Genomic DNA, 24193 nt, shown 5'->3' with positions numbered 1-24193 from the left:
GACACCGTTGGGACCAGGAAAAGTGTCCGTATTACAGTGTCCTTATTAAACGGGTTAATTTTAAGGAAAATGTATGGAAAGAAAACTACCCGTTATAACGAGTGTCCGTATTAAGCGGGTGTCTGTAAAGCGGGGTTTCACTGTAGTTCTATTTAGTCTATTATTACTAGTGTTGTTCTTTATACGGAACGGATAAAAGCTTTCCCGTGATTCCACGGGACTCGTGATAGTGAAACGCCAATCACAAACGTGGCTTTGTTTAAAAAAAAAAAAAGCGTTAACGCGACCGAATTTAAGTCAAGGCGCCATTTTTATCGAATTAGTAATAAACACTTTGAAAATGGGCGAGCCGATTTCTGGCTGTTAGAGAGTCGCTTTGTCGAGATTCGAGCTGAGTGCACGTTTAGAGAAGTCAGTATGGTCGCTAAGGAAGGACCTAGTTACCGTCGTACAACTTTCCGATGATGTTTGGGTGGTCTAAGCACGTTTGGATCTCCTTCTTGTACTATTTCATCACCTAATTAATTCTACGTCTAATTTTGAAATCAAATTCAAATTATTATAAAATAGACGCTGTAAGATATTTTAAACTGAGGTTTCGGCAATGCTGCCTTCTTCGGGGTACAAAAATATACCGTTAAAAAGTTAGTTAAATTTGCTCGCATGCCCAAATTCATAAAAGCGCGCGTGCGCGCAACACACGTGACAGTGCATGCCAGCGTGCGAGCAAATAAAAACCGAACAATAGTTTTGTACTCTGAAGAAGGCAGCATTACCGAAACGTCGGTTTAAAATATCTTACAGGGTCTATTTTATAATATTTTGAATTCACAATCTTTTTTTACACAAGTAGTTTCAAATCGCGCCGTATTCAAGGATTGCATACGTTTTCTTCCATGATCTGTACTTGCCAGTGCTGACGACAAGTTTTCCGTGAGCTTCCAATCTGGAAATAAGCTTCAGCCCATTGGCCCGTCGTCATGGATATACTTCGTGCCGTTAGCAATCTGCAGATATCCGTGGTTATCACTTGACAATGGTGCAATCAATTGCTGTGGCTCACTCAAGATAACCCCAGGTCTAGTGGTCAAAGCAAAACCTTGCTACCCCAGCGCTTCGCTATAGGCCGGTTTTCAAGACTGCTCGGACTCTCAGTATTTGTAAGATAGTTATAAAGTAGTCAGCATGAAAACAATCTATTTTATTTAGGCTCCGGTTGCTTCAGAAGTAAATGACTCAGATACCCATTGGTTTACCCAGAATACCTATATCTACATCCATCCAAATAATATTCGCCAATACCCCCAGTTGTCTTTGAGTACAGATCGTCCAGCATTAGAAACGTGCATAGCGTTTTGCAATGTCCATTGTACAAGATCAGGCAAATACTATAGTGTTCAGAATGTGAGACAGGTGTGTCTGTGCTAATCATTCGTAATTAAATTAATAAATAATAAACGTGCTCATGATTCATAGCTTGTTGTTTCATTATTTTATTTTCTCAGTAAAGCAAGCGCAAAGGAGAGTTAAAGGGGTCTCCTTGGCGCTTTAGTGAAAAACTCTCCGTTGTTTAGTTGTTCCATAGTTCAGGCCTCGTGCATACGCAGTTTCGTTTGCAAACGCATCGTATATACATGGCCAGTCGTACCATTCAAACCATTGGAAGCGGTAATAAAAATAGATAAGGGGGTTAGTTTGTAAAGAATCTGCGGTGCTGCATATGTGGGGAGTCGAAACGAATGTTTGGTTTTATCAAAAGAGTTTATAAGGTAACTTGGCTATCGTAAACGAGATTCAAGCGCTGGCGTTTCGAGAGATGGCCCTTCGTCAGGGAACAGTGGAGCTACGCTATTGGTGGGAGAACGGTAACGTGGGAAACAAGAATAAATTAGTCAAATGAAAAGCGTTCGTTGATTCTGTGTGGATTAAGAGTGCCGATTTGAAAGATGAATTTTTGTTCTAAACTTTTGCGGCTTTCTGTATTACCATGATGTAGAGAAATGCCACAGACTGCCATATGTTTGTAAGAATGGTTAGTGTCGAGCAACTGATTTGGACTGATACATAGATACATACATATTGACTTTATAGACTTTTTCCTAGTTGCCAAAAATCTGACACAACATGTGAAGAAAAGTGAAATTTATTCTTCTATAGCACCGGATCACCGAGCAATTTACATTTCTTTGTCTTGGACAACTGAAAAATCTAGAGGACCCGGACTTTGGAAATTCAACCACACTTTACTGAAAGATGAACATTATGTGTCTAAAATCCGTGAAACGTACTCCCGCACACGCGCTGTTTACTCCGATTTGGCAGACGCACGCCTTCTTTGGGAAATGCTAAAAATGGAAATCAGAGCGGCAACCATTGCTTATAGTAAAAAGAAAGCCAAAGCGACCACTAATAGAGAATTGGAAATTAGGAGACAGCTCGAAATTCTGGACCGCAATATTTACGACAACTTTAACTCTCCCAATATCGCGTACATCCTAAATGAATATGGAGATCTCAAAATGGAACTCCAATCTATTTACGAGGAGAAAGGGAGGGCAGCTATTTTTAGATCGAAATGTCGCTGGGTCGAAAAGGGCGAACGTCCAACAAAGTACTTTTTCAATCTGGAGAAAAGAAACTACAACAGGAAGACCATCACTGAACTGCGAATAGAAAGTGAAACAGTAACAAACAACGAGACTCAGATATTAGAAGCTATCGAAAACTATTATAGCAAATTGTACGCATCAACAAATAATTCGCAGGAAAATAATGTTGATGAATTCAACGAATATTTAAAAATTCCAAAACTATCAGATGCAGACAGGGATAGAATAGAAGGTCCATTATCTTATGAAGAATGCAAAAAAGCTTTAGACACTTTTCAAAACAACAAAGCTCCAGGAGAAGATGGTTTCACGGTTGAATTTTATATGTGTTTTTTCGATCTGCTAGGACACGATCTTGTTGCTAGTTTCAACGCAGCCTACGATGCAAATGAACTCACCATTTCACAACGAAGAGGCGTTATTACTTTAATTCCCAAAGAAGATGGCTCGCTACTAGAACTTTCAATCTGGAGACCAGTAACACTGCTAAATGTTGATTGCAAGATAGCAACTAAGGCAATAGCAAGGAGAATAGAACCATTATTACCAAATCTAGTGCACCCTGATCAAACCGGTTTTATCAAAGGAAGATATATCGGGGAAAGTATTAGGCTAATAATCGACATAATGGAACATACCAAGTCAGAGAGCATACCTGGCATTCTAGTATCTCTAGATTTTCGCAAAGCTTTTGATTCTTTAGAATGGTCGTTCATGATGAAAGCACTGGATATATTCAATTTCGGAACAAGTATTAAACGATGGATCAGTACATTCTATACAAATATTGAGAGCGCGGCGATAAACAATGGTTTCATGACCAACTGGTTTAGACCGTCAAGAGGAGTGCGACAGGGGTGTCCACTTTCTCCGTACCTTTTTGTGCTTTCCACGGAGATATTATCCAGCAAAATCAGACAATAACCAAGTATAACAGGAATCAATATATTCGGGCTCGAAATCAAATTGAGCAAATTCGCGGACAACACAAACCTTTTCTGCGCAGATTTGATCACTGTTGAAAATGCTTTGAAAACGGTGGGAGATTTTGGGAGGCTAGCGGGTCTCAAGTTAAACATAGAGAAATCGAAAGCAATTTGGTTGGGAAAATGGAAAAAAAAACAAAAGTTATCCTTTACAACTAAAATGCTTGCATAGTCCGGTTCGCCTCTTGAGAATTCATGTCTCTTATGATGAGAAGGGTAACAATGAACTGAACTTTAATCTGAAAATACGAAAACTTCAAACAAAACTGGATATGTGGAGATCAAGAGACCTTACACTATTTGGGAAGGTACTGATAATTAAGTCCTTAGGATTGTCACAATTAATTTATTCAGCTTCAATTCTTAATGTTCCCGAAGATATCGCAAGCACAGTGAAAACAAAGCTTTTTAGTTTCTTATGGAAAAACAAAAGGGATAAAATTAAACGAACTGGGCTCTACCAGGATCTGGGAAGAGGCGGAATACGTATGGTAGACATCGACATAATGTGTAAGGCTCTAAAATCAGCCTGGATTCCAAGATTACTGACTCCAGGGAACCAAAATTGGAAAACAGTTCCTGATTATTACCTAAGAAAATTCGGAGGTTTCAACTTTTTACTGAGGTGTAACTACGATGCGAAATACATAAAATCTATTCCATTGTTTTACCGAAGTATTCTAGTATACTTCAGTGAATTAAAAACTCTTTACAGCTTTGATCAAGCACAAAATATAATTCTATTCAACAACAAAGAAATACTTGTTGACAGTAAAACCATTTTTATCAGGGAATGGTTTAAAAAAGGTATCCTGTCAATACAAGATCTCTTAGACAATACCGGTCAACCAATGTCCTACCAGGAATTTACGAATAAGTATTCCTGTAAAACTAACTTTCTCCAATACTATCAAGTTATTAGCGCTATCCCGAAGCACCTATTAGCCAAAGCAAAATCAACGAAGCCAATTAATAAAGAGTTATATTCTGATAATAATCTTGGTCTACAATTAAATGAATCGATAACTCTCTATCTGAACAAAATCAAGACTAGCGACTTCTATAGCTTATAATGCACAAAAATCCACACAACAGGTCATTCTGGGCCACAGAGATGGAGCAAAGATCTTTCCTTGGATGAAGGTAAATGGGAAAAAATATTCACCTCCCTAAAAACCGTCTGTAGAGAGACCAAATTAAAGGAATTTCAATATAAATTAATCCACTGCATTGTAGTCACCAAAAAGGAACTTTACCGTTATCGAATCAAGGAAGATGATGAATGTATATATTGTGGTGAAAAAGACTCTATTGATCATACTTTTAGAGATTGTCATTTCGTCAAGATTTTCATTCAACGGGTTATCAACTGGTTCAATATAGAAAACAAGATCAAGTTCAATCCGTCTAGGTACTAGTAAGGAAATTCAATTATACCATGTTATTTATGAGATACTATAGTTACGCCTACAAACTACACAACAAACCAATTCTCCTGCAAGACTTCGTTGATAAAATGATAATTAAATACAGAATTGAAATGCTATAAAATAGGCATGAAAAATAACTCCTCTGACTTGATCAATGGAACTTATTACGTCTTGCGTTATTTCCTTTTTTTTCGTGTTTACGTGTGTGTGTGTGTGTGTGTGGGTATGTGTGTGTGTGTGTGTGCGTGTGATGTATTAGAATTGTAAGTAGTGTAAGCATTGTAATTATTAGTAGTACGAGCATTGTATGGATGGTATTGATAGTATAGCTAATACTGTAAATAGTGCAAGTATAGTGAATATTGTTAGTAGTATTTAGTATCAGTAGTGTTTAGTACTGTAAAATTTAATATATGTCTGTAAGGCAAATAAAAAAAAATATTGTATTGTCATTTTTTTTCAAGAACTCATTAATAATTCAGAACCCATTGACCTATCAAATGGTCCATAAAACATCACGTGCAGTGGTTTTAAAATCCGATAAATCCTCCTTCTTATTAGTATGCGGTGTTTAATGTTTTTCTCGTATGCTAATTTCCAACGTTCACAAAAGCATCATTGTTATGAACTCTCTTGACAGACGCTTTTCCAGGAATGTTTTTGAAGCCGTTCAAAAAACTCACAGCACGTGTTTTTTCGTGTCTAAAACAACTCAGCTGTGCCTCGTGGTTTTAAATCCCGATAAAACACTGCTGCTCGTGTTTTAAACATTACTTCAACGCCCCGAAGATGTTCGCGAAATCAGTCGCCTAGTCTTCAGTTCCTGTCTCATCATTGTATACCTTTGTGGATAAAGTGCATTTTATACAACAGATAACAGCGGAAGTGCATGTAAAACGATCAGTGATTTTTGTAGAAATCGAAATTTTATCGACGTTTTGAATTAAAGGGCAAGTTTTTCATCGTATGCGTGCGCATATGGAATTGCCAGGTTGATTGAATGGAAATAGTAGATGTCATCTGAAGCAACTTAAAGTTCTTCAAAATAATGCTTTTGACTGCATGGTTATGTGGATGAAGGGTAATTGTTCCCACAGATAGCGTAGCTCCACTGCTCTCTATATAAACCACATACAACCCACAATTCCTTGATTCGCTCTGACGAAGGGCTTACGCTCGAAACGGTGGCTAAATCATCTTTTCAACTCTGCTGAGGGTTGCGTCACAACTGTAAAAATTTCAATTTAACGTTTTAAGGAAACGCGATGCTTTTCAAACGGCAAACATTATTCGGGTGAAACCTCATCCATCAATTATTTTATTTTATTTTATTTTCAACTCCATTCCGATTTCCTCTCTGTTGAAATTTGAGTAAAGAAACAGTAAACCTAAATAAACTCAAATAGTGATCAATTGCCATGGATTAATTAAAAAACTGGAAAAAAAAAAAAAAGAGCTCATAACATTTACCGTGATCAAAAGCTTGGGCGTTGAATATGCGAGCTAAGTGAACCAATCGCTGTATAAATATATGCTTCGTTCTCGAGAGATAAATGTTAAAAAAAAACACAAAGGGATTAAGAATTTTTACCCCAGTGAATAAAGTTACGTGTAACAACATTTACCTTATGAAAATTCAAGGGACGATTAGTTGTTGGTTGATTTAACACGAGAAATGACATTTACCATGTTATGTGTAACCACAACTAATTGAAAAGAGAATAATGTTTTGGGGTGCGCTGGTGGTAGTTTTAATTCTATGGTAAATTTATGACGATGCACCGAAACTAGTTAGCTATGTAGTTGAACCACGACATTCGATCTTAACAGTTCTCTGTGGAATTGACTTCAATCGATCTAAGATGCTTTTTAACACTAAGGATTTGACGCTTCAGCTCCTTGACTGTGTACGCCACTGGTAGCTTACTGCAAAACACACCAAGTTGACGTACAGAGTTCCTCAGACAAGTACTGTTGGGTTCTAGAATATTAAGACTTCTAAAAATCATGGGGAAAAGATTCTCACAGACAACGTGTAAGTCCTGGAACATCATTAGGAATGTGCAGGTGCCATTGTTTGTGTTACAAGTTGAGCAACAGATCTCAGAAATCCCCGTCCAGCAGTCCGCGTCAGATGTACAATTTTTCCGTTCAAGAATCGTCTTCAACAAGACATGAGGGTAAGTCATATCGAGATCAATGATTTTAACGAGTAAGTTCCTGGTGAATCCGACATTTCCCAAGTGTGTATCGCAAGACTGTACCAAGCCGTATGGGTTGTCTGACAGGTCTAATATGGCGTCTAACATTGAATGAGCGAGCTCAAACTTTTCATGTGTACTTGGAACAGGCGTTAGAAGAACGGAACCGAACATTGGGTAATCTGTCAAAGACAGGACATTACGCGAAATGGCGCTAAAATATTGGAGAGAGAAAACAGCGGCGTTTAAAATCTTTCCACCAACAAAGTTAATCATATCCTGCAGTGGTTCAAATGCATCCGGCAGAAATGAAAGATCCACCAACTCCCAGATTTCTTCAAAAAATTTTGAGGCGACATAAGGTACCTTTTCAAGGACATACAATCCACCGCAATATCCATAGAAATCCACAGTGTGCTTGCTTTCATTTAAGGCCATTAACATCATGGGTTCTATGTTTTGCAGTAAAGAGATGAATGTCCTGGCCTCCGAGCCTGTTACTGTCCCATCACTGTTCCCATCACCGAGTGACATTAACACAGATGTAAGCTCACTGCATCGAGCACAATCACCAAACAAAGTTCTTACCCGAGATGAAACATCATCCTTATATGAGGCCACTGCATCATTGTCCGTTATGTTCTGGCGTCTTACAAATTCTTCAAACCAGCACATTTTGGCTTTAAGTATGACTTGTGTTCCTTCCCAGTCCGCATCGTAAATCTTCTTTGTAGGTACTGTCGAGAGACATTGTCCAAGATGGAAGGTGTTTCGTTCACAGAGATCAGAACAAAGTGATCCAGACACATTTCCTGCCTTAAACGCGGAACACTGAAACATTAACAAGATCGACAATAAATAACGGGAAAAGCCTCTTCACACCTAAACAGGACTGACCTGGCAAATTAAGTTTGACTGCCGAGAAGAAATAATATGATTTTTATGACCATGAAGGTTGAATTTGTGATCCGATCACCTTCGTTGGCGGAAGGATAACGCTGAAAGGAAGGATGTCCTATGAAATCCTCTAAAATGTATTGGGGTAAACAAAAACGTACCTACCAGGCTGCGGATGAATTCGACAATTTGGACGGTGGCATTTATGATATCAAATCGCTATTAACATTTAAAAAGAAACTAAGAGAACTGACTCTATAACTTTTTTCGCATATAGTCTTATACAGTTTTTTTTTTTTTTACGTTGTGTACAATATGCTTTAGAGCTTTTATTTCTTACTTAATTGTTGTTATTATTATCATTACTATTATTTTGTTTATTTAATTTTTTTTAGCAGGGCTGTTATCTAAAAGAAGAAAAAAATGACCCAGCAATAAAACAAGGCAGGGTATCTTATATGGGAACGAGAGAGACAGAAAACGGAAAGGACCAAACAGGACTGAAGGTTCAACTGAACATAACAAGAAATCATTTACTAGCTTCATGATAGTGGCTTGGTTTGGTACATTCTACCAAGATGGTGCTGGAAGGACTTGATAGATTGGTGCCTTAAAGATTTTCTTTTTTTACTTACTATCTGGTTGAGGACAGTAGTCATGTCACACTTTGGATGCCTGTGAAATATCACTGGTAGAACAACAGCAACAACTGTTACGATTGAAACTTTCAGTTTCCAACCGACCATCGTGGCACTCGAATTGGTCCTCTGTAGCACTGCAACACCGAGAAACTAAGTTCAGAGATAATATAGAAAGGATATAAATTTTAGCTTTTTACGGCCTTATCATTTAAGTGCTTCATCCATCTTTAATCTAAAAGTGACACAGAGAAGCCTACCGGCGATCCAGTGGAACAACGAGATAGTCAACTTCTAAATTATGCTACATCAATTATTTGCCCCTGGCATTATGCACCTCGTCCCATGGTTTGAATCACGCAACGCTAGTTAGCCGCAAATGGTATCTGTAATTTATCAAACATTTCCGAGTTCGAGGTGAGTTTTAAAAACCGGCCAAATCAGGATTTAGTTTGTAGTGCAAAAACTGTCTCAAATATCATGCCAAGTTCTGTTTTGAGTAATAATGTGGAAACTGTCTTTAATTTCCATGATATATTCTCGACCGGAACGTCCAGATTAGTTTTAAATACTAAACGATATATAACAATAAACTTCAAGGCCAACTGATTTGTGCATCCCATTAGAGTCGTGGCCTACGTTCCCTTACGTTCAAAACAATTCAATAATTTGTTAGTCGACTGACACTCCATTGAGGTCTGCAAGGTAAAGTGTATTATCCTTTGTTAGTGTACGTACGTAGTTACTGACGTTACTGGTTGGACTTACTGTGATTTTGGCAGCTATTTAAGCCTTGAATTGAACTTGGCGGGGCTCATTGAAATCTCATTTATCTAACTAATGCTGGATTTTGGCTGTAAGTAAGCACTTTCAAGTTCGTGGATCCTAGAAAACTTAAGGAAGATTTCCGCACAGTAGCCCCGTACATGAGTTATACAAGCACCACTCTCATCCTTATTCTTTTACACAAACAGGTCCAAACAAGCTGCATGAATAGAGTTTGAGTCGGAAAATTTATACATAATTAATATATGGGGCTGTGTAGAGATCTTACCGAAAGCATAACCTGAAAATGTATAAATATGATGTACATAGGATGTAAGCCACAGTATCTTGCAAAAATATAGCTTACCTGAACTTGCCGTTTGGTTGATGTTGTCGCTTGCTGGATGTGCTTCAGTGATTTATATCACCCAAGCGGGCTGTTAAGAATTATATTAACATGTATTTATTAGCTGTAAAAATAACCTGGGTAAAAGGGGAACAAAAGCCTGACCAGGGAGCCTTAAGCTAGCCTGCGTCGCAGACAGTCTATACAATCCCTGGTATAGTAAGTCTATACCAGGGATTATAGGGATTATAGGGATTATAGGTCTTGAGTGACAAGTCCGGCTGCAACGCAGGCTACCTGGAGCCTGACTTGAGTGCCTTGATTCAACTGAGCCTGCTGTCCCCTGCATCTGAAAATTGTGGCCAATCAAACCACTTTCGGTTTGTCAACATGACCCGAATACGAGGTTCAGTTGCGTACTGTGGGGCTGCTATATTTATTTTCCCGCTTTAAACAATCGAACAAAATACGTTTTTAAAGTGGTTACTTTCTCGTTTTCTCCCTTGCCCAGTAGTGTCAACAGCTTCACAGTTATAACTGGAATGAAACGTATTTTAAATGAAACGTATTTTTACCGGCCAACTCGCTAAATGAAAATTTACGCTGCCCAGCTGCTTAGAGGTTAATTGAGTTACCGCCATGTTGGTGTCAAAACAAAAGAAAATTTGCTCACATAGTTTGCATAAAAATGGAAGTTTACTCCCAGGGGGGGGGGGGGGGGGGAAATCTTATTGTTCCTTACCACCAGCACGGTAGACTGTTCACAGTCCCCCTATTTTTCCGTGGGATTCTCGAGACCGGTAGGCTTCGATGGAGCTGCTGCCATCTTGGTTTGTAAAAGCAAGCGCGATCTGGGGAGCGTGTCTAAACTACCCAGGGGAGGGGAGCGGAGTTGGGAGTTGGGAGTTGAGTTCCAGACCGGATGGGACACGTCCTCGAGTGAAAGCGAAAGTGAATTGGAAATCGGACGAAGGGCCCTGCTGAAGCAACTGGGTGTTGCTGGCGACGATCATTAAAAGTCTTGCGTTCATGCGTGAAATACACTGAAAGCTTCTGGACACTAACACAATCGCTTGCCGGAGAAAATAGTTTCTTTGAGACGCTTGTGTGATTGCATGTTTTCCCTCCCATTTTATACCTCGATCACAATTACAGTCAAACCTCGTTATTACGGACACTGTTGGGACCAGGAAAAGTGTCCGTATTACAGAGTGCCCTTATTAAGCGGGTTAATTTTAAGGAAAATGTATGAAGCGGAACCAAGAAAACTACCCGTTATAACGAGTGTCCGTATTAAGCGGGTGTCTGTAAAGCGGGGTTTCACTGTAGTTCTATTTTGTCTATTATTATTAGTGTTGTTATTTATACGGAACGGATAAAAGCTTTCCCGTGATTCCACCGGACTCGCCAATTACAAACGTGGCTTTGTTTAAAAAAAAAAAGCGTCAACGCGACCGAATTTAAGTGAAGGCGCCATTTGATCGAATAAGTAATAAACACTTTGAAAATGGGCGAGCCGATTTCTGGCTGTTAGAGAGTCGCTTTGTCGAGATTCGAGCTGAGTGCACGTTTAGAGCAGTCAGTATGGTCGCTAAGGAAGGACATAGTTACCGTCGTACAACTTTCTGATGATGTTTGGGTGGTCTAAGCACGTTTGGATCTCCTTCTTGAACTAATTCATCACCTAATTAATTCTACGTCTAATTTCAAATCGAATTCAAGTTATTATAAAATAGACGCTGTAAGATATTTTAAACTGACGTTTCGGCAAATATACCGTTAAAAAGTTCGTTAAATTTGTTCGCATGCCCAAATTCATAAAAGCGCGCGTGCGCGCAACACACGTGACAGTGCATGCCAGCGTGCGAGCAAATAAAAAACGAACAATAGTTTTGTACCCTGAAGAAGGCAGCATTACCCAAACGTTGGTTTCAAATATCTTACAGCGTCTATTTTATAATATTTTGAATTCACAATCTTTTTTACACAAGTAGTTTCAAATCGCGCCATATTGAAGGATTTTATACGTTTTCTTGCATGATCTGTACTTGTCAGTGCTGACGACAAGTTTTCCGTGAGCTTCCAATCTGGAAATATGCTTCAGCCCATTGGCCCCTCGTCATGGATATACTTCGTGCCGTTAGCAACCTGCAGATATCCCTGGTTATCACTTGACAAAGCTCCAACCAATTGCTGTGGCTCACTCAAGATAACCCCAGGTCTAGTGGTCAAAGCAAAACGTTGCTGCCCCAGCGCTTCGCTATAGGCCGGTTTTCAAAACTGCTCGGACTCTAAATATTTGTAAGATAGTTATAAAGTAGTCAGCATGAAAACAATCTATTTTATTTAGGCCCCGGTTGCTTCAGAAGTAAATGACTCAGATACCCATTGGTTTACCCAGAAAACCTATATCTACATCCATCCAAATAATATTCGCCAATGCCCCCAGTTGTCTTTGAATACAGATCGTCCAGCATTAGAAACGTGTATAGCGTTTTGCAATGTCCATTGTACAAGATCAGGCAAATACTATAGTGTTAATACTGTGAGACAGGTGTGTCTGTGTTAATCATTCGTAAATAAATAATAAACGTGCTCATGATTCATAGCTTGTTCTTTCATGATTTTATTTTCTCAGTAGATTAAGCGCAAAGGAGAGTTAAAGGGGTCTCCTTAGTGCTTTAGTGAAAAACTCTCCGTTGTTTAGTTGTTCCATAGTTCAGGCCTCGTGCATACGCAGTTTCGTTTGAAAACGCATCGTATATACAGTCGTACCATTCAAACCATTGGAAGCGGTAATAAAAATAGATAAGGGGGTTAGTTTGTAAAGGAATCTGTGGTGCTGCATATGTGGGGAGTGGAAACGAATGTTTGATTTTATCAAAAGAGTTGATAAGGTAACTTGGCTATCGTAAACAAGATTCAAGCGCTGACATTTCGAGAGATAGCCCTTCGTCAGGGAACAGTGGAGCTACGCTATTGGTGGGAGAACGGTAACGTGGGAAACAAGAATAAATTAGTCAATTGAAAAGCGTTCGTTGATTCTGTGTGGATTAAGAGTGGCGATTTGAAAGATGAATTTTTGTTCTAACCTTTTGCGGCTTTCTGTATTATCATGATGTAGAGAAATGCCACAGACTGCCATATCTTTGTAAGAATGGTTAGAGTGTCGAGCGACTGATTTGGAATGATGCATCTTTGTCATTTCTTTCAAAAGAAACAATAATTTATAAGCCCATTGACCTATCAAATGGTGGATAACACATCACGTGCAGTGGTTTTAAAACCCGATAAATCCTCCTTCTTATTAGTATGCGGTGTTTAATGTTTTTCTCGTATGCTAATTTCCAACATTCACAAAAGCATCATTATTATGAACTCTCTTGACAGACGCTTTTCTAGGAATGTTTTTGAAGCCGTTCAAAAAACTCACAGCACGTGTTTTATCGGGTCTAAAACCACTCAGATGCGCCTCGTGGTTTTAAATACCGATAAAACACTCCTGCTCGTGGTTTAAACATTTAATACTTCAACGTCCCGAAGATGTTCGCGAAATCGGTCGCCTAGTCTTCAGTTCCTGTCTCATCATTGTATACCTTTGTGCATAAAGTGCATTTTATACAACCGATAACAGCGGAAGAGCATGTAAAACGATCAGTGATTTTTGTAGAAATCGAAATTTTATCGACGTTTTGAATTAAAGGACAAGTTTTTCATCGTACGCGTGCGCATATGAAACTGCCAGGTTGATTGAATGGAAATAGTAGAGGTCATTTGAAGCAACAATGCAATGCTTTTGACTGCATGGTTATGTGGATGAAGGGTAATTGTGAATGGTTTACACATTACCATACTCCCACCAATAGCCTAGCTCCACTGCTCACTATATAAACTACAAACCACCCACAATTCCTTGATTCCCTCTGACGGGCTTACGCTCGAACGGGTGGCTAAATCATCTTTTCAACTCTGCTGAGGGTTGCGTCACAACTGTAAAAATTTCAATTTAACGTTTTAAGGAAATGCGATGCTTTTCAAACGGCAAACATTATTCGGGTGAAACCTCATCCATCGTTTATTTTATTTTATTTTATTTTCAACTCCATTCCGATTTCCTCTCTGTTGAAATTTGAGTAAAGAAACAGTAAACCTAAATAAACTCAAATAGTGATCAATTGCCATGGATTAATTAAAAAACTGGAAAAAAAAAAGCGCTCATAACATTTACCGTGATCAAAAGCTTGGGCGTTGAATATACGAGCTAAGTGAGCCAATCGCTGTATAAATATATGCTTCGTTCTCGAGAGATAAATGTTAAAAAAAAAACACACAGAGATTAAGAATTTCTACCCCAGTAAATAAAGTTACGTGTAACAACATTTACCTTATGAAAATTCAAGAGACGATTAGTTGTTGGTTGATTTAACACGAGAAATGACATTTACCATGTTATGTGTAACCACAACTAATTGAAAAGAGAAATAATGTTTTGGGGTGCGCTGGTGGTAGTTTTAATTCTATGGTAAATTTATGACGATGGACCGAAACTAGTTAGCTATGTAGTTGAACCACGACATTCGATCTTAACAGTTCTCTGTGGAATTGATTTCAATCAATTTAAGATGCTTTTTAACACTAAGGATTTGACGCTTCAGCTCCTTGACTGTGTATGCCACTGGTAGCTTACTGCAAAACACACCAAGTTGACGTACAGAGTTCCTCAGACAAGTAGTGTTGGGTTCTAGAATATTAATACTTCTAAAAATCATGGGGAAAAGATTCTCACAGACAACGTGTAAGTCCTGAAACATCATTAGGAATGTGCAGGTGCCATTGTTTGTGTTACAAGTTGAACAACAGATCTCAGAAATCCCCGTCCAGCAGTCCGCGTCAGATGTACAATTTTTCCGTTCAAGAATCGTCTTCAACAAGACATGAGGGTAAGTCATATCGAGATCAATGATTTTAACGAGTAAGTTCCTGGTGAATCCGACATTTCCCAAGTGTGTATCGCAAGACTGTACCAAGCCATATGGGTTGTCTGCCAGGTCTAATATGGCGTCTAACATTGAATGAGCGAGCTCAAACTTTTCATGTGTACTTGGGACAGGCGTTAGAAGAACGGAACCGAACATTGGGTAATCTGTCAAAGACAGGACATTACGCGAAATGGCGCTAAAATATTGGAGAGAGAAAACAGCGGCGTTTAAAATCTTTCCACCAACAAAGTTAATCATATCCTGCAGTGGTTCAAATGCATCCGGCAGAAATGAAAGATCCACCAACTCCCAGATTTCTTCAAAAAATTTTGAGGCGACATAAGGTACCTTTTCAAGGACATACAATCCACCGCAATATCCATAGAAATCCACAGTGTGCTTGCTTTCATTTAAGGCCATTAACATCATGGGTTCTATGTTTTGCAGTAAAGAGATGAATGTCCTGGCCTCCGAGCCTGTTACTGTCCCATCACTGTTCCCATCACCGAGTGACATTAACACAGATGTAAGCTCACTGCATCGAGGACAATCACCAAACAAAGTTCTTACCCGAGATGAAATATCATCCTTATATGAGGCCACTGCATCATTGTCCGTTATGTTCTGGCGTCTTACAAATTCTTCAAACCAGCACATGTTGGCTTTAAGTATGACTTGTGTTCCTTCCCAGTCCCCATCGTAAATCTTCTTTTTAGGTACTGTCGAGAGACATTGTCCAAGATGGAAGGTGTTTCGTTCACAGAGATCAGAACAAAGTGATCCAGACACATTTCCTGCCTTAAACGCGGAACACTGAAACATTAACAAGATTGACAATAAATAACGGGAAAAGCCTCTTCACACCTAAACAGGACTGACCTGGCAAATTAAGTTTGACTGCCCAGAAGAAATAATATGATTTTTATGACCATTAAGGTTGAATTTGTGATCCGATCACCTTCGTTGGCGGAAGGATAACGCTGAAAGAAAGGATGTCCTATGAAATCCTCTAAAATGTATTGGGGTAAACAAAAACGTACCTACCAGGCTGCGGATGAATTCGACAATTTGGACGGTGGCATTTATGATATCAAATCGCTATTAACATTTAAAAAGAAACTAAGAGAACTGACTCTATAACTTCATATAGTCTTATATAGTTGTTTTTTTTTTTTTTCACGTTGTGTACAATATGTTTTAGCGCTTTTATTTCTTACTTAATTGTTAACCTGATTATTATTATCGTAAGTATTATTTTGTCTATTCAACTGATATATTTTTTACGTAGGAGAGATTTTTTAAACAATCCAACTATAAAACACTGATTGTGATAAAATTGAAAAGTTTAAAACCATCTGTACAATATGTTTTAGAGCTTTTATTTCTTACTTAATTGTTGCTATTATTATCATTACTATTATTTTGTTTATTTAATTTTTTTTAGCAGGGCTGTTATTTAAAAGAAGAAAAAAATGACCCAGCAATAAAACAAGGCAGGGTATCTTATATGGGAACGAGAGAGACAGAAAACGGAAAGGACCAAGTTCAACTGAACATAACAAGAAATCATTTACTAGCTTCATGATAGTGGCTTGATTTGATACATTCTGCCAAGATGGTGCTGGAAGGACTTGATAGATTGGTGCCTTAAAGATTTTCTTTTTTTACTTACTATCTGGTTGAGGACAGTAGTCATGTCACACTTTGGATGCCTGTGAAATATCACTGGTAGAACAACAGCAACAACTGTTACCATTGAAACTTTCAATTTCCAACCGACCATCGTGGCACTCGAATTGGTCCTCTGTAGCACTGCAACACCGAGAAACTAAGTTCAGAGATAATATAGAAAGGATATAAATTTTAGCTTTTTACGGCCTTATCATTTAAGTGCTTCATCCATCTTTAATCTAAAAGTGACACAGAGAAGCCTACCGGCGATCCAGTGGAACAACGAGATAGTCAACTCTTAAATTATGCTACATCAATTATTTGCCCCTGGCATTATGCACCTCATTTCACAGGTTTGAATCGCGCAACGCTAGTTAGTTGCAAATGATATCTGTAATGATTTGTCAAACATTTCCGAGTTCGAGGTGAGTTTTAAAAACCGGCCAAATCAGGATTTAGTTTGTAGTGCAAAAACTGTCTCAAATATCATGCCAAGTTCTGTTTTGAGTAATAATGTGAATGCTGAGGATGATGATTATTCAGGAAAGTGACGCAGGCATACTCGAAAAAAAAAAAAATCCGATCTTCCTATCAGGAGTCGAACCTAAGATCTTCCGATTACTAGTTTGAATGCTCTACCACTGAGCTACAGGAGACTCGTGGGAGCTAAGGCCATTAAACTAGGTTCATGGGACAAACATCCTGCATACTGCTAGGATTTGAATGTCGAACGTGTGGTATATGAAAGAAATGTGATGGTTTATTTCCAGCCTGGTGAATGAATGAGAATGATGATTATTCAAGAAAGTGACGCAGGCATACTCGGAAAAAAGAAATCCGAGTGCTCCTATCAGGAGTCGAACCTAAGACTTTCCGATTACTAGTTCGGATCCTCTACCACTGAGCTACAGGAGACTCGTGGGAGCTAAGGCCATTAAACTAGGTTCATGGGACAAACATCCTGCATACTGCTAGGATTTGAATGTCGAACGTGTGGTATATGAAAGAAATGTGATGGTTTATTTCCAGCCTGGTGAATGAATGAGAATGATGATTATTCAAGAAAGTGACGCAGGCATACTCGGAAAAAAGAAATCCGAGTGCTCCTATCAGGAGTCGAACCTAAGACTTTCCGATTACTAGTTCGGATCCTCTACCACTGAGCTACAGGACCGGGCAAATCAGGATTTAGTTTGTAGTGCAAAAACTGTCTCAAATATCATGCCAAGTTCTGTTTTGAGTAATAATGTGAATGTTGTCTTTAATTTCCCTGATATATTCTCGACCGGAACGTCTAGATTAGATTTTAAATAACGATCAGTATAACAATAAACTTCAAGGCCAACTGATTTATGCATCCCATTACAGTCGCGGCCTACGTTCCCCTTACGTTCAAAACATTTCAATTTGTTAGTCGACTGTCACTCCATTGAGGTCTGCAAGGTAAAGTGTATTATCCTTTGTTGGTGTACGTACGTAGTTACTGGGTCGACTTACTGTGATTTTGGCAGTTATTTAAGCCTTGAATTAAACTTGGCGGGGCTCATTGAAATCTAAATTATCTAGCTAATGCTGGATTTTGGCTGTAAGTAAGCACTTTCAAGTTCGTGGATCCTAGAAAACTTGTGAAAGGTTTCTGCACAGCCCCGTACATGAGTTATACGGGCACCACTGTCATCCTTATTCTTTTACACAAACAAGCTGCGTTCACAAACTGATTTTTTCTCTTTATAATGGATTCAAGATGACTCCGAAACGTCGAGCCTTAAATCTCTCTGTAATTTTTGAATAGAGTTTGAGTCGGAAAATTTATACATAACTAATATATGGGGCTGTGCGGAGCCGATCTTGCCGAAAACATAACCTGAAAATGTATAAATATGACGTGCATAAGATGTAAACCACAGTATCTTGCAAAAATATAGCTTACCTGAACTTGCCGTTTGGTTGATGTTGTCGCTTGCTGGATGTGCTTCAGTGATTTATATCACCCAAGGGGGCTGTTAAGAATTATATTAACATGTATGTAAGCTGTGAAATAACCTGGGTAAAAGGGAAAGAAAAGCCTGACCAGGGAGCCTTGAGCCTGACATGAGTGCCTGGATTCAACTGAGCCTGCTGTCCCCCGCATCTGAAAATTGTGGCCAATCAAAACCACTTTCGGTTTGTCAACATAACCCGAATACGGGGTTCAAATGCCTACTATAAGGCTGCTATATTCATTCTCCCCCTTTAGACAATCGAACAAAATACGTTTTTAAAGTGGTTACTTTCTCGTTTTCTCCCTTGCCCAGTAGTGTCAACAGCTTCTCAGTTATAACTGGAATGAAACATATTTTAAATGAAACGTATTTTTACCGGCCAACTCGCTAAATGAAAATTTATACTGCTCAGCTGCTTAGAGGTTAATTGCATTACCGCCATGGTGGTGTCAAAACAAAAGAAAATTTGCTCACATAGTTTGCATAAAAATGGAAATTAACTCCCAGAGGGGGAAAATCTTATTGTTCCTTACCACCAACATGGCCGCCATGACGTAACATGCAATCAACCTATTTAAAAAAATGTTGCGATGGAAGATTAACTTCGAATGTTTGGTTGTTGTTTGACATGTATACGTTGACTCGGCATTAACCTCTAATATACGGTTAAATGTTGTCTGTAAACATTGGGCCGGATCCGACTAAAAAACACACGGTTCAGTTCACGTTTTCAATCATGTCTCTTGAACTTCCAATAACAGTCATAACTGACCTGACGAGCAAAGCTTTCGCAGGCGTTGCTGGGTATTGTTAGTGCATGGTGTCTTCGAATCAGCCTCAGCCAATTAACGGCAACCACTGCATGTCCTCACACTGCTGTATAAAGGATTTCCCCGCAGTTTACGTTATAGTATCACTGAAGCCCGTTGAAGTTACCCAAGCGCGTCGTCCGAAACGTCTTCCACAGCACAGTTCTCGGTCGATCATACATTGAATCCGACGAATGGTCCCAAAGACAAGCTATAGCTCGCAGTCAGACAGTTTCCCACGGTGTTGGATAAAAGGCCTTTGTGTTTCATCCAATCAGTGTAAAAATGTCCGAAACCCGGGCGTTCAACATAACGGGGGAGGAGAAGGCTGACATTTCAGACTAACTCACAAGGCATTGAATTGAATGCATTTGTCAGTGTCAGGCCAATCTAAAAAAAAGAGCAAGGCTGATTTCACGGTCAGGGAAAGGCCGTGCCTTTCGAATATTGGAAAATATACTTCCCTGACCGTGAAATCAGGCTTGCTCTTAGATTATTTGCTTTACAAATACTCAGTATTTGTAAGATAGTTATGAAGTAGTCAGCATGAAAACAATCTATTTTATTTAGGCCCCGGTTGCTTCAGAAGTAAATGACTCAGATACCCATTGGTTTACCCAGAATACCTATATCTACATCCATCCAAATAATATTCGCCAATGCCCCCAGTTGTCTTTGAGTACAGATCGTCCAGCATTAGAAACGTGCATGGTGTTTTGCAATGTCCATTGTACAAGATCAGGCAAATACTATAGTGTTCATAATGTGAGACAGGTGTGTCTGTGCTAATCATTCGTAATTAAATTAATAAATAATAAACGTGCTCATGGTTCATAGCTTGTTCTTTCATAATTTGATTTTCTCAGTAGATTAAGCGCAAAGGAGAGTTAAAGGGGTCTCCTTGGCGCTTTAGTGAAAAAACTCTCCGTTGTTTAGTTGCTCCATAGTTCAGGCCTCGTGCATGCGCAGTTTCGTTTGCAAACGCATTGTATATACATGGCCAGTCGTACCATTCAAACCATTGGAAGCGGTAATAAAAATAGATAAGGGGGTTAGTTTGTAAAGAATCTGTGGTGCTGCATATGTGGGGAGTGGAAACGAATGTTTGACTTTATCAAAAGAGTTTATAAGGTAACTTGGCTATCGTAAACGAGATTCAAGCGCTGACGTTTCGAGAGATAGCCCTTCGTCAGTGAACAGTGGAGCTACGCTATTGGTGGGAGAACGGTAACGTGGGAAACAAGAATAAATTAGTCAAATGAAAAGCGTTCGTTGATTCTGTGGGGATTAAGAGTGCCGATTTGAAAGATGAATTTTTGTTCTAAACTTTTGCGGCTTTCTGTATTACCATGATGTAGAGAAATGCCACAGACTGCCATATGTTTGTAAGAATGGTTAGAGTGTCGAGCAACTGATTTGGACTGATACACATACGTACATATTTTATTGTCATTTTTTTTTTTCAAAAACTCATTAATAATTCATAACCCATTGACCTATTAAATGGTCGATAAAACATCACGTGCAGTGGTTTTAAATCCCTATTGCTCGTGTTTTAAACATCATTTCAACGTCGCGAAGACGTTCGTGAAATCGGTCGTCTAGTCTTCAGTTCCTGTCTCACCAATGTATATCTTTGTGCCTCATGTGCAATTTATACAACAGATAACAGCGGAAGTGCATGTAAAACGATCAGTGATTTTCGCAGAATCTTGCGCGTGCGCCTATAAAACTACCAGGTTGATTAAATAAAAATAGTAGAGGTCATTTGGAGCAACTTAAAGCTCTTCAAAATGATGCTTTTGACTGCATGGTTATGTGGATGAAGGGTAATTGTGAATGTTTTAAATGGTTACCATCCTCCCACCAATAGCGTAGCTCCACTGCTCACTATATAAACCACATACAACCCACAATTCCTTGATTCGCTCTGACAAAGGGCTTACGCTCGAAACGGTGGCTAAATCATCTTTTCAACTCCGTTAACAAAACCAATCATTATTGATACATTTAGTGGACTAAGGATAGCGTCACAAATCTAACATTTCAATTTAACGTTTTGAGGAACCGCGATACTTTTTAAAAAAGCAAACATTTTTCGGGTGAAACGTCATCCATCATTGATTTGATTTTATTTTCAACTCCATTCCGACTTACTCTCTGTAAAAATTCGAGTAAAGAAACAGTAAACCTAAATAAACTCAAATAGTGATCAATTGCCATGGATAAATAAAAAACTGAAAAAAAGCGCTCATAACATTTACCGTGATAAAAAGCTTGGGTGTTGAATATAGGAGGTAAGTGAGCCAATCGCTATGCTCCGTTCTCGAGAGAGACGAGAAATAAATGTTTAAAAACACACACAAAGAGATAAAGAGGGTTTACCTTGACAAATAAAGTTACGTGTAACCAAATTTACTTTTTGAAAATCCAAGAGACGATTAGTCGTCGGTTGATTTGACACGAGAATTAACGTTTAACACGTTATGTGTAACCACAACTAATTGAAAAGAGAAATTATGTTCTGGGTTGCGCTGGTGGTAGTTTTAATTCTATGGTAAATTTATGACAATGTGCCGAAACTAGTTAGCTATGTAGTTTAACCACGACGCTCGATCTTAACAGTTCTCTGTGGAATTGATTTCAATCGATCTAAGATGCTTTTTAACACTAAGGATTTGACGCTTCAGCTCCTTGACTGTGTATGCCACTGGTAGCTTACTGCAAAACACACCAAGTTGACGTACAGAGTTCCTCAGACAAGTACTGTTGGGTTCTAGAATATTAAGACTTCTAAAAATCATAGGGAAAAGACTCTCACAGACAACGTGTAAGTCCTGAAACATCATTAGGAATGTGCAGGTGCCATTGTTTGTGTTACAAGTTGAGCAACAGATCTCAGAAATCCCCGTCCAGCAGTCCGCGTCAGATGTACAATTTTTCCGCTCAAGAATCGTCTTCAACAAGACATGAGGGTAAGTCATATCGAGATCAATGATTTTAACGAGTAAGTTCCTGGTGAATCCGAAATTTCCCAAGTGTGTATCGCAAGACTGTAACAAGCCGTATGGGTTGTCTGACACGTCTAATATTGCGTCTAACATTGAATGAGCGAGTTCAAACTTTTCATGTGTACTTGGGACAGGCGTTAAAAGAATGGAACTGAACATTGGGTAATCTGTCAAAGACGGGACATTACGCGAAATGGTGCTAAAATATTGGAGAGAGAAAACAGCGGCGTTTAAAATCTTTCCACCAACGAAGTTAATCATATCCTGCAGTGGTTCAAATGCATCCGGTAGAAATGAAAGATCCACCAACTCCCAGATCTCTTCAAAAAATTTTGAGGCGACATAAGGTACTTTTTCAAGGACATACAATCCACCGCAATATCCATAGAAATCCACAGTGTGCTTGCTTTCATTTAAGGCCATTAACATCATGGGTTCTATGTGTTGCAGTAAAGAGATGAATGTCCTGGCCTCCGAGCCTGTTACTGTCCCATCACTGTTCCCATCACCGAGTGACATTAACACAGATGTAAGCTCACTGCATCGAGCACAATCACCAAACAAAGTTCTTACCCGAGATGAAACATCATCCTTATATGAGGCCACTGCATCATTGTCCGTTATGTTCTGGCGTCTTACAAACTCCTCAAACCAGCACATGTTGGCTTTAAGTATGACTTGCCTTCCTTCCCAGTCCGCGTCGTAAATCTTCTTTTCAGGTACTGTCGAGAGACATTGTCCAAGATGGAAGGTGTTTCGTTCACAGAGATCAGAACAAAGTGATCCAGACACATTTCCTGCCTTAAACGCGGAACACTGAAACATTAACAAGATTAGCAATAAAGAATGGGAGAAGCCTCTTCACATCTAAACAGGACTGACCTGGCAAATTAAGTTTGACTGCGCAGAAGAAATAATATGATTTTCATGACCATTAAGGTTGAATTTGTGATCCGATCACCTTCGTTGGCGGAAGGATAACGCTGAAAGAAAGGATGTCCTATGAAATCCTCTAAAATGTATTGGGGTAAACAAAAACGTACCTACCAGGCTGCGGATGAATTCGACAATTTGGACGGTGGCATTCATGATATCAAATCGCTATTAACATTTAAAAAGAAACTAAGAGAACTGACTCTATAACTTTTTTCGCATATAGTCTTATATAGTTTTTTTTTTTCACGTTGTGTACAATATGTTTTAGAGCTTTTATTTCTTACTTAATTGTTGTTATTATTATCATTACTATTACTATTTTGTTTATTTAATTTTTTTTAAGCAGGGCCGTTATTTAAAAGAAGAAAAAAAAATTACCCAGCAATAAAACAAGGCAGGGTATCTTATATGGGAACGAGAGAGACAGAAAACGGGAAGGACCAAACAGGACTGGAGGTTCAACTGAACATAACAAGAAATCATTTACTAGCTTCATGATAGTGGCTTGGTTTGATACACATTCTACCAAGATGGTGCTGGAAGGACAGACTTTTCGGATTCTTTCTTCTCTTGATAGATTGGTGCGTTAAAGATTTTTTTTACTTACTATCTGATTGAGGACAGCAGTCATGTCACACTTTGAATGCGTGTGAAATATCACTGGTAGAACAACAGCAACAACTGTTACGATTGAAACTTTCAGTTTCCAACCGACCATCGTGGCACTCGAATTGGTCCTCTGTAGCACTGCAACACCGAGAAACTAAGTTCAGAGATAATATAGAAAGGATATAAATTTTAGCTGTTTACGGCCTTATCATTTAAGTGCTTCATCCATCTTTAATCTAAAAGTGACACAGAGAAGCCTACCGGCGATCCAGTGGAACAACGAGATAGTCAACTCTTAAATTATGCTACATCAATTATTTGCCC

The 24193-nt window shown here is 38.9% G+C and overlaps 3 protein-coding genes, 1 long non-coding RNA gene and 1 pseudogene across 4 annotated transcripts in view; all 5 read right to left on the bottom strand.

Moving 5' to 3' along the window:
* LOC146472701 (uncharacterized) overlaps positions 1–24193 on the bottom strand; it is a 296231-nt gene that overhangs the window by 231177 nt on the left and 40861 nt on the right. The gene's annotated exons all lie outside the window — the stretch shown is intronic.
* LOC146472707 (uncharacterized) lies at positions 1776–5996 on the bottom strand (annotated as a pseudogene).
* Positions 6509–10021, bottom strand: LOC146472706 (divergent protein kinase domain 1A-like). The gene is made up of 3 exons (XM_085119507.1): positions 9894–10021; positions 8759–8898; positions 6509–8057 (listed from the first exon to the last, which is right to left on the bottom strand). Exons 2-3 carry the CDS (start codon positions 8867–8869, stop codon positions 6849–6851), a joined length of 1320 nt encoding a protein of 439 aa, XP_084975633.1. The 5' UTR covers positions 8870–8898; positions 9894–10021; the 3' UTR covers positions 6509–6848.
* LOC146472705 (divergent protein kinase domain 1A-like) lies at positions 13937–19697 on the bottom strand. Its single transcript, XM_085119506.1, has 4 exons — positions 19277–19697; positions 18453–18522; positions 16524–16663; positions 13937–15664 (listed from the first exon to the last, which is right to left on the bottom strand). Exons 3-4 carry the CDS (start codon positions 16632–16634, stop codon positions 14456–14458), a joined length of 1320 nt encoding a protein of 439 aa, XP_084975632.1. The 5' UTR covers positions 16635–16663; positions 18453–18522; positions 19277–19697; the 3' UTR covers positions 13937–14455.
* LOC146472704 (divergent protein kinase domain 1A-like) lies at positions 20872–24188 on the bottom strand. The gene is made up of 2 exons (XM_085119505.1): positions 23868–24188; positions 20872–23140 (listed from the first exon to the last, which is right to left on the bottom strand). The coding sequence occupies exons 1-2, from the start codon at positions 23976–23978 to the stop codon at positions 21932–21934; spliced, it is 1320 nt and encodes a 439-aa protein (XP_084975631.1). The 5' UTR covers positions 23979–24188; the 3' UTR covers positions 20872–21931.

Source organism: Pavona decussata, unplaced genomic scaffold, assembly GCF_977016875.1.
Source record: "Pavona decussata unplaced genomic scaffold, jaPavDecu1.1 SCAFFOLD_98, whole genome shotgun sequence".
Taxonomy (NCBI): domain Eukaryota; kingdom Metazoa; phylum Cnidaria; class Anthozoa; order Scleractinia; family Agariciidae; genus Pavona; species Pavona decussata.
Note: the sequence above shows the minus strand (reverse complement) of the source record. Positions and strands in the feature narration are given on the sequence as shown.

What these genes read in the sequence shown, in the direction of transcription:
- LOC146472706 (XM_085119507.1), bottom strand. Translation starts at nt 8,869, where the DNA reads ATGGTCGGTTGGAAACTGAAAGTTTCAATCGTAACAGTTGTTGCTGTT. An exon ending in CTACTGTCCTCAACCAGATA is followed by an intron (nt 8,058 to 8,758) that starts GTAAGTAAAAAA and finishes TTAATGTTTCAG; the next exon opens with TGTTCCGCGTTTAAGGCAGG.
- LOC146472705 (XM_085119506.1), bottom strand. Translation starts at nt 16,634, where the DNA reads ATGGTCGGTTGGAAATTGAAAGTTTCAATGGTAACAGTTGTTGCTGTT. An exon ending in CTACTGTCCTCAACCAGATA is followed by an intron (nt 15,665 to 16,523) that starts GTAAGTAAAAAA and finishes TTAATGTTTCAG; the next exon opens with TGTTCCGCGTTTAAGGCAGG.
- LOC146472704 (XM_085119505.1), bottom strand. Translation starts at nt 23,978, where the DNA reads ATGGTCGGTTGGAAACTGAAAGTTTCAATCGTAACAGTTGTTGCTGTT. An exon ending in CTGCTGTCCTCAATCAGATA is followed by an intron (nt 23,141 to 23,867) that starts GTAAGTAAAAAA and finishes TTAATGTTTCAG; the next exon opens with TGTTCCGCGTTTAAGGCAGG.